The sequence below is a fragment of the Borostomias antarcticus genome, assembly GCF_949987555.1.
Source record: "Borostomias antarcticus genome assembly, chromosome: 7".
Lineage (NCBI taxonomy): Eukaryota > Metazoa > Chordata > Actinopteri > Stomiiformes > Stomiidae > Borostomias > Borostomias antarcticus.
In genome coordinates, this window is record NC_140240.1 from 10,249,295 (window position 1) to 10,259,468 (window position 10,174).

At 48.9% G+C, this 10,174-nt stretch overlaps 1 protein-coding gene across 1 annotated transcript in view; it reads left to right on the forward strand.

The window, feature by feature from the left end:
* The window catches only part of LOC311311577 (uncharacterized protein), a gene marked incomplete at both ends in the record, with an annotated part of 29,486 nt that extends 19,543 nt beyond the window's left edge, over window positions 1-9,943 (forward strand). Inside the window, 4 exons of the mRNA XM_084441327.1 lie at window positions 4,096-4,216; window positions 4,404-4,456; window positions 6,289-6,441; window positions 9,749-9,943. Coding sequence (XP_084297453.1) covers window positions 4,096-4,216; window positions 4,404-4,456; window positions 6,289-6,441; window positions 9,749-9,943 — 522 coding nt within the window. The remainder of the gene's footprint in view (window positions 1-4,095; window positions 4,217-4,403; window positions 4,457-6,288; window positions 6,442-9,748) is intronic.
* Between the last annotated feature and the right edge of the window lie 231 nt (window positions 9,944-10,174).

The following is a 10,174-nucleotide window of genomic DNA, read 5'->3' on the forward strand; positions in this document are numbered from 1 at the left end:
TCTAGTCTGCTCTGGGGTAGTCTGGTCTGGGGTAGTCTGGTCTGGTGTAGTCTGGTCTGATGTTGCCTGGTCTGGTCTGGTCTAGTGTAGTCTGGTCTGGTCTAGTGTAGTCTGGTCTGGTCTGATGTAGTCTGGTCTCTGCTCTGGTGTAGTCTGGTCTGCTCTTGTCTGGTGTAGTCTGGTCTGCTCTTGTCTGGTGTAGTTTGGTCCGGACTTGATCTGGTCTGGTGTAGTCTTGTCTGGTCTGGTCTGATCTGGTGTAGTCTGGTCTGGTGTTGTTTGGTCTGGTTTGTTCTGGTGTAGTCTGGTCTGGTGTTGTTTGGTCTGGTTTGTTCTGGTGTAGTCTGGTCTGGTCTGATCTGGTGTAGTCTGGTCTGGTCTGGTGTAGTCTAGTCTGGCCTGGTGTAGTCTAGTCTAGTTTGGTTTGGTCTGGTCATGTGTAGTCTGGTCTGGTCTGGTTTGGTCTGGTTTGGTGTAGTCTGGTCTAGTGTAGTCTGGTCTGGTTTGGTCTGGTCTGGTCTGGTGTAGTCTGGTCTGGTCTAGTGTAGTCTGGTCTAGTCTGGAGTAGTCTGGTCTGGTCTGGAATAGTCTGGTCTGGTCTGGTGTAGTCTGGTCTGGTGTAGTCTGGTCTGGAGTAGTCTGGTCTGGTGTAGTCTGGTCTGGTCTGGAATAGTCTGGTCTGGTGTAGTCTGGTCTGGAGTAGTCTGGTCTGGTCTGTAGTAGTCTGGTCTACTCTGGTGTAGCCTGGTCTGGTCTGGAATAATCTGGTCTGGAGTAGTCTGGTCTACTCTGGTGTAGTCTGGTCTGGAATAGTCTGGTCTGGAGTAGTCTGGTCTGAGGTAGTTTAGTGTAGTCTGGTCTGGAGTAGTCTGGTCTACTCTTGTGTAGTCTGGTCTGGTCTGGAATAGTCTGGTCTGGAGTAGTCTAGTCTGGTCTGGAGTAGTCTGGTCTACTCTGGTGTAGTCTGGTCTGGAATAATCTGGTCTGGAGTAGTCTAGTCTGGGGTAGTCTAGAGTAGTCTGATCTGGAATAGTCTGGTCTGGAGTAGTCTGGTCTGTTCTGGAGTAATTTGGTCTACTCTGGTGTAGTCTGGTCTGGTCTGGAATAGTCTTGTCTGGATTAGTCTGGTCTGGGGTAGTCTAGTGTAGTCTGATCTGGAGTAGTCTGGTCTGGTCTGGAATAGTCTGGTCTGGAGTAGTCTGGTCTGGGGTAGTCTAGTGTAGTCTGCTCTGGGGTAGTCTGGTCTGGTGTAGTCTGGTCTGATGTTGCCTGGTCTGGTCTGGTCTAGTGTAGTCTGGTCTGGAGTAGTCTGGTCTAGTGTAGTCTGGTCTGGTCTGATGTAGTCTGGTCTCTGCTCTGGTGTAGTCTGGTCTGCTCTTGTCTGGTGTAGTCTGGTCTGCTCTTGTCTGGTGTAGTTTGGTCCGGACTTGATCTGGTCTGGTGTAGTCTTGTCTGGTCTGGTCTGATCTGGTGTAGTCTGGTCTGGTGTTGTTTGGTCTGGTTTGTTCTGGTGTAGTCTGGTCTGGTGTTGTTTGGTCTGGTTTGTTCTGGTGTAGTCTGGTCTGGTCTGATCTGGTGTAGTCTGGTCTGGTCTGGTGTAGTCTAGTCTGGCCTGGTGTAGTCTAGTCTAGTTTGGTTTGGTCTGGTCATGTGTAGTCTGGTCTGGTCTGGTTTGGTCTGGTTTGGTGTAGTCTGGTCTAGTGTAGTCTGGTCTGGTTTGGTCTGGTCTGGTCTGGTGTAGTCTGGTCTGGTCTAGTGTAGTCTGGTCTAGTCTGGAGTAGTCTGGTCTGGTCTGGAATAGTCTGGTCTGGTCTGGTGTAGTCTGGTCTGGTGTAGTCTGGTCTGGAGTAGTCTGGTCTGGTGTAGTCTGGTCTGGAATAGTCTGGTCTGGTCTGGTGTAGTCTGGTCTGGTGTAGTCTGGTCTGGAGTAGTCTGGTCTGGTGTAGTCTGGTCTGGTCTGGAATAGTCTGGTCTGGTGTAGTCTGGTCTGTAGTAGTCTGGTCTACTCTGGTGTAGCCTGGTCTGGTCTGGAATAATCTGGTCTGGAGTAGTCTGGTCTACTCTGGTGTAGTCTGGTCTGGTCTGGAATAGTCTGGTCTGGAGTAGTCTGGTCTGAGGTAGTTTAGTGTAGTCTGGTCTGGAGTAGTCTGGTCTACTCTTGTGTAGTCTGGTCTGGTCTGGAATAGTCTGGTCTGGAGTAGTCTAGTCTGGTCTGGAGTAGTCTGGTCTACTCTGGTGTAGTCTGGTCTGGAATAATCTGGTCTGGAGTAGTCTAGTCTGGGGTAGTCTAGAGTAGTCTGATCTGGAATAGTCTGGTCTGGAGTAGTCTGGTCTGTTCTGGAGTAATTTGGTCTACTCTGGTGTAGTCTGGTCTGGTCTGGAATAGTCTTGTCTGGATTAGTCTGGTCTGGGGTAGTCTAGTGTAGTCTGATCTGGAGTAGTCTGGTCTGGTCTGGAATAGTCTGGTCTGGAGTAGTCTGGTCTGGGGTAGTCTAGTGTAGTCTGGTCTGGAATAGTCTGGTCTGGAGTAGTCTGGTCTGGGGTAGTCTAGTGTAGTCTGGTCTGGAGTAGTCTGGTCTGGGGTAGTCTAGTGTAGTCTGGTCTGGAGTAGTCTGGTCTGGGGTAGTCTAGTGTAGTCTGGTCTGGAGTAGTCTGATCTGGAGTAGTCTGGTCTGGTCTGGAATAGTCTGGTCTGGAGTAGTCTGGTCTTGGGTAGTCTAGTGTAGTCTGATCTGGAGTAGTCTGGTCTGGAGTAGTCTGGTCTGGGGTAGTCTAGTGTAGTCTGGTCTGGAGTAGTCTGATCTGGAGTAGTCTGGTCTGGTCTGGAATAGTCTGGTCTGGAGTAGTCTGGTCTTGGGTAGTCTAGTGTAGTCTGGTCTGGTCTAGTCTTGTTTCTCTCTCTCACTCCTTCTCTACCTATTCTTCTTCTCCTCTCACCTCTCCCTCCACAATGTTCTCATAAACACATCATCATAGAAATCAGCTCATTCTAAACCAATGAGACAGTTTTATCAGGGACGATGTACAGAGCAGGTTTATAACACATGCGGGGTGCTGTTCTCCACTCCAAACATGAGAAGTCAGGGTGAGGTCACTGTTCACAGTGAACGGTTCAGCAGATGAGGCCTTAAGGCCAGCAGACCGTCTCTGTTCGCTGGCCGAGGGCCATGCATAGCTGGACACAAGCCAGCCGTCCTTTCTTCTCCTCTCCTCTCCTCTCCTCTCCTCTCCTCTCCTCTCCTCTCCTCTCCTCTCCTCTCCTCTCCTCTCCTCTCCTCTCCCCTCCCCTCCCCTCCGCTCCTCTCCTCTCCTCTCCTCTCCTCTCCTCTCCTCTCCTCTCCTCTCCTCTCCTCTCCTCTCCTCTCCTCTCCTCTCCTCTCCTCTCCTCTCCTCTCCTCTCCCCTCCGCTCCCCTCCGCTCTGGGGCTGGAGCCGGGATCAAGGCTTTGGACTGAGCCGCCTGTGCATTGGGGGGAGGGAAGGGGGGGCTTGTGACTTGCGTTTGGATCACATTACACAGCGGAGAGCTGCACAAGGTTGAGATATCATTTATCACGTTAAGGGAGGGGAACAGGGGACGGGGCTGAGGTAGTGTTGAGGGACAGAGGGATAGAGGGGGTGAGGTTCAGAGAGAGAGGGAGGCGGGGCGCTCTCTGGGTGTACGACATTCAAAACCATTGATCCTCTGGAGTAGAAACATCAGCAGTAGAGGCTGGAGTAGAAACATCAAACTAGGCTTGAGTACATCAGCCTAATGTAGAGGCGTGTACGGTACTGTGTGGGTATGTGCAGTACATGACCATGTGTGTTTTTATTGTTGTTGTTATTGTTTTTAACCCTTTGTTGTGTATCTATGCATTTTCATTTCATCTGGTATTATTTGTATAATCCTGGTAATTCATAATCTGATATGTGTGTGTGTGTGTGTGTTAAAGTTAAAGGTTAAAGTCCCACTGATTGTCACACACCTGAGTGTATGAAATTTGTTCTCCACATTTGACCCATCCCCTGGGGGAGCGGTGAGCAGCAGCGGTGCCGCGCTCGGGAATCATTTGGTGATCTATCTATCATTTGGTGTGTGTGTGTGTGTTGACAGGAGGACACCAAGCTGAAGATTGCCAGTGTGCTAGAGCACCTGTGTGGGGAGGACTGTAAACTGGAGGTGTACCAGGAGGACGACTCCAACCAGATCCTCATCTCTGGACCGTACATCGACGGTCAGTCAGACTCTGCTGCTGCGCATGGACGCTGGATGATTCAGTGACCCATGAGCCACAAATGCGAATATGAATCTATACAGATTCATTCACTATTTTATTGTTTAATGAATGTGAATCGTTAGAAAATGAATCTTTGAATCTCGGTTCGGGAGAAGCGAATGACTCATGTTCACTTCGCTTGCAGACGATGCTGAAGGGATGGCCGAGAAGTTCAACAATGACAACATCAAAGACAAGGTACAGTAGAGAACCACTTCCTTCATGTCGTCTCATGTCCTATGTCTCTCACACCAGAAACAGACACGTGCACAGTGAGCCTGCCATCCCTCACCCATGATGCACAGCTGTTGAATTTGAACTGATTTAGAAAATAGACGGGCTCCTGAGTAAAGTAGAGTAGACTGTTACTGAGACACCAAGCATCTTTTTTTTTTACATACAAAGCAAAATTGTACTTGGTAATGGGAAAATTAATTGTGGCGATCGGCCCCTAGTGGTGGGCTCTGATACGTGTGTGCTGAATGCATGTACGGAATGCACAAACATCCAGGGGTCGGTCTAAAGCCCCGCCCCATTCATGGTTGCCGGGTGCAGAGTCCTTCTCCTCACATGCACATGTCGGCCCCCCCCCCCTCAGACTCCTCTCCCCTCGCAGTGATGAACCAGACATCCAGAGCTGTTTATGGCCGCCACACCTACGTACAACGTGTGGCTTTAATCAGTGAGAGAGACAGAGAGATAGAAAAAGAGAGAGACAGAGACAGAGAGACAGAGAGAGACAGTCCAGATGAGTGATCTGGCGCCTGATCTGAGCACAACTCGAGTCATAAACAGAGAGACCCCCTCCTCCTCCTCCTCCTCCTCCCCCCTCCTCCTCCTCCCGCACCACAGAATGGCATCCTCCCAGGCTCCACGCTGATGGGAAGACCCTGGGTGTCAAACCAAACATTCCCACAAAGCATCCTCCTGTGAGCTGGAAGTCATTGTTGCTTCCCAGGGGAAAACAGGGAGCAGTGGGGGGGGGGGGCGTCTCCTTCCCTGTTTGGTCACAGATGTCTTCCTAGGAGGAAGGAAGCAGGGGCGGAGTTTTTGGTCAGACTCCCGGCCAGCCAATCGCACGTGTCCCCACAGTAGCGGAACCAATACAGCCCCCGTCGCTTGTCTTCTCGCCCCTCCCCTGTAGAAGGCAGAAGAAAGAAACAGCATTCTTACTGTGTCCTCCATTCCTACACCCAGCCAATCATCTATCTCCCTGACCCTAGTCTCACACAGCCAGACCTCTCTCCACACTTGGTTTACTCTGTGCTCTGTGTGTCTTGGGAAGAGCGGTTGCTAGGTTGTTTTTGTTTAACTTAGCGAAGGGAAGTTTGAAAACGGTAACATGCAGATAGGGGAGTCTGGATTAAATCTGATTTCTGACAGGATACTCTTCCATCGCCACTGATTGGGCCGACAACATATTCTGTCGCCACTCATTGGGCAGTAATAAACGAATGACATGGCTTATCCCCAAAACCTACTGTACATCTGTTGAGTCAGACTACCCTGACTCTGACTCTCCTCTCCCTGTGCTGTGGTGAGCCACATGCTGCTGCCTCCAGTCTCAGACTAGCTAGTCCCAGTCCCAGGCTAGCTAGTCCCAGTCCCAGGCTAGCTACAGTAGTCCCAGTCCCAGGCTAGCTAGTCCCAGTCCGAGGCTAACTAGTCCCAGTCCCAGGCTAGCTACAGTAGTCCCAGTCCCAAGCTAACTAGTCCCAGTCCCAGGCTAGCTAGTCCCAGGCAGCTCTGTAGCCAGACTCTGTCCTAAGGGCTTTAGTTTAGTTTAGTTTATTTGACGATAGAAAAATTAAAGCCACAAATTATGACATCATAGCATAAAAAACATTGCCAAGAATAACATAATCAAGTCTTAGACATATTTCCATTGTGGACCTCGATGTGATGACAGTTGGCGCCAGAACAATTGGCTGGGCAGCAACCAACAATAAGCAAACCACAATAACAAAAAATCGTATAAACATCCGGCAACAATAACCCCAATGTGTGGGTGTTCGCATGTGTGTTGTCAGATCGATGTTGAAGATGCTGTTCCTCGCTGGGGGAAGAACTCCAAGGTGGTGCTGGTGTCCTTGCTGCTGACAGGCCTGCTATTGGCTGCCCTGCTCGTCGCGGGCTACTACTTCAAGACCCACCGAGGGAAGACAGCCAAGGGAGTCAGACTGGTGAGACATCACAACACTGACACACCACTCACATCCATCCAACCACAGGAATCATCATACCAGACCTGGGTCCAAATATTACCTGAATCATTTCATTTACCAGTATCTGTGTTTGATGGTTCTTGTCTGTCATGATGGAATGGATTGATTGATTGATTTGGATCTCTTTTATCTCATTGGCTAATTTTCCAAGACTCCACATTAAAAACATACAATATTCAGCACATCACTACAATAATTCATAGATAATACACCACAATCTTTGACACAAACATCACATATACATATCACTATACATACTTTGTATACACATGCTTACATATACAATATTTACAAAATATACCTATGTTCAAAATACCATACCTACTACTCTACAACTCTGTTCATGTCCTGTCTCTGTAATTTATTGTACTTGTATCTGATGTTGTCTGTGTGTTTTTACACACATGTAAAAAGTATAGTATAGCGTCCGGTTATCACTCCCTCCCTCCCTCCCTCCCTTACTCCCAACAATGTTGGCCTGCATCTTTCTGTTGGCACCACAAGAAGCAGTAGTCCCAGCACACCAAAATCAAGAAGGACACCAAAATCAACCCACCAATATCCACTGCACAAGTAGAGTAGTGGTCAGAGCATTGGACTCCCACCTGGGAGACCGGGGTTCCCGGTGGGAATGACTTTATGGGACTATCCCCCAAACCTCCACATGTTCATCCTTTCACTCCAACCTTTGTATCCCTTACCTAAATTCCACAAGTAGAGTAGTGGTCAGAGCATTGGACTCCCACGCGGGACATTCTCAGAGATTACCGTCGTCTTACTTCACCACCTAAAGGGAAGTGCATACAGCAGATAATGACTTTTGTCCAGAAACAGAAGTTGAACCAATTGCAGCAAAATAGCTAACGTTACAGGAATCATCAGTGTAACTGCTTTAGCCACTGACCGCTACCATTAATGTAATGGAAGCTGCTGCTTCTTGTCTTTGAAATCGAGAGTTTAACATGTTTTTGAATGATTTGTCAAGGTGCCCATCCACATCCATTGTATGACCTAAACGGTGGTAGAGCAATTATCAGACTTTCTCAAAAGTGCTAGTTTTGTCAACGTTTTGATCTGAACCATTGTATATGATCATAGGTAACCTTAAAACAGGGCTAAACATGCATTTTCCCTTTACTACTCCTTTAATTTATCAGACATTATTTCATGTAATTTCAATTCACAGCTATTTCAGTGGCATGACAGCTTCCATCCTACCAGTCCTGAACAGAAACAAGCCAGCCACGCACATAAGCCAGGCTGGACCTGGCCTGGTTAATTCTGTGAATCACTTTGTGACTTTAAGTGTCTATGAGATGTGTTACACCAAATAAACTTTACTTACTTATACTTAAAACTTACTGACAATGCAATACAGTATTATGATAACAATTTAAAAGCTTGCAGTCCAACTGCCATACTGCTGAGTGAGTCACTGTATAGAACTCCATATTTTAACAATTATGAAAGTTAGTCAGTTGTTCCATTTCATTTTTATTCTTGGCAGACGCTGTAAAAGTACTCTAATTGAAGGCATTTCCAATAGTATTTTTGGACTGGATTATACTGTAATAGGTGACTGAGTCTGGACTCTAACCCGAGTTTTTAGCCTTAGACACTTAGCTAACCTTGGCTTTAGCTCCAGAAGCAGACATAAGCCCCCGGGTATGAATCAGGATGAGTGTGTGGGTGAGTAAAATCAAACCGCCTCTGTTACAAATCCGGGAATCCAGTTGACAGGAGACACGCCGCTCGCTTGTTTATTTAAAACGTTCTGACTGGATCTGCGGTGAAGCTTGCGGCTCTCCTCCAGTTGACTCCTGACCCGAACCCTCTCTGTGTGACTCCAGACCCGAACCCTTTCTGTGCGACTCCTGACCTGAACCCTCTCTGTGTGACTCCTGACCTGAACCCTCCCTGTGTGACTCCTGACCTGAACCCTCCCTGTGTCACTCCAGACCTGAACCCTCCCTGTGTGACTCCTAACCTGAACCCTCTCTGTGTGACTCCTGACCTGAACCCTCTCTGTGTGACTCCTGACCTGAACCCTCCCTGTGTGACTCCTAACCTGAACCCTCTCTGTGTGACTCCTGACCTGAACCCTCCGTGTGACTCACACGAGGAACTGAGTGACTCATCCGCCTGCCGCCTCTGCCCCACGCCACCGAGGCCACAGATGTTTCCAGTTCTCTCTCCTCCTACGAGGCTCATGACATCATCCAAAATAGCTTTCATATGGGGGCCACACCCAGGCGCTGGTTTGGACAGAGGCATGCGGCGCTGCCCTGCCTTCCCCGGGCGTCTGAGCGTTCACACACGCCTCAGTCACAGGTATCCAAGCAGCCGACCGCAGTCGCTCGCTCCGACCGACGGACACGTTCCAGTCCTCGGTAACGAGCTCAGTAGCCTGTGGGTCCCGGGTCCCTAGCTGCAGAAACCTATAGTTAGAGAAGAGTGTTTAGTCTGTAGCGGAGGCGGTTTGGAACCATTCGTTTTTTGGGAATACGGGGTTAAACCCCTGTCCGTTACTTTAACAAAGAGTTAAAGAACAAAAGAGTTCTTCGTAGGCTGTGCTGAATATGAATAATCACAGAAAACTATGTTTTAAAAGCAAATATTATGATAATATGATGTGAAAGGTTATGAGGAAAGGCGTGGTCTCATAAGACAGGTAATTTAAATACCCACCACAAGCCTCTGTCCAGGTCCTTGTTACTGGCCTTCTCTGTCTGAGCTGTAGGACTGTATCAGCCTTGTGGCGGTCTGGAGCTTTTTTTTTTACTTTAATCTTTATTGACATTTTCCATTTATACAAAAACAAACACACAATGCAATAAAACCACATTAAACAAGTTAAACAATAGCTTAAGGGTTCTTTCATCCAATCCCAATGCAACTCTTTTCTTTTTCCTACTCAAACTTTAATATTAGTGGTGTCATCACTCTTCCCTATATAATCTATCGACTTCAAACTTTGCCATCTGCATCCTCAATATACAGTATGTGTGAACTTCTCCATATCATGTACAGTATCTCCTCTACAACACCCAGCCACTGCCCCTTCGTTAGGGGGTCTATCTTGTACCACACACTCGTTGTCGCTTTTTTACTAGCTACTTATAATATTTTTACTCAGTATCTATCCCCTCCCTGTACATCATCCTGTGTTAAGTTCCCTACGTTCAGTACAGTACAATACCAGAGAGGACTTGCAGCTCTAACAGACAGCTCTAACCCCGCTGTGTCTTGGTGTCCCCTCCCCCAGGCCGAGTCCTTCCAGGTGGACGAGGAGAACCAGGCCAACACCCTGGTGTCCGTGGCCCCCCTGCACCCCCAGGAGCCGCTGGACAAGCCCACCGTCAACGGCGAGTCCGCCCCCGACGACGGCAAGAGCCAGCCGCCCCCCCCCACCAACGGACACTCCGCTGCCCAAGTCCCCGTGGCCGACACCGAGATGTGAACAGGGCTCCTGAAACTCCACCCCCCCGTCCCTCCACCTCCGCCCCCTCCTGTTCACACTCCCTTGCCCCCCCCACCCCTCCACAGAGGTTTTCTAGACACTGTCACCCAATCAGCATCGCCCCTCCCCCCAGCCTAACTCCCACCACACTCCCACTGCCCGCCGAGGAGTTGACGACGACAACGATGAAGATGACGACGATGATGATGAAGATTGAGAACATTTGACGAT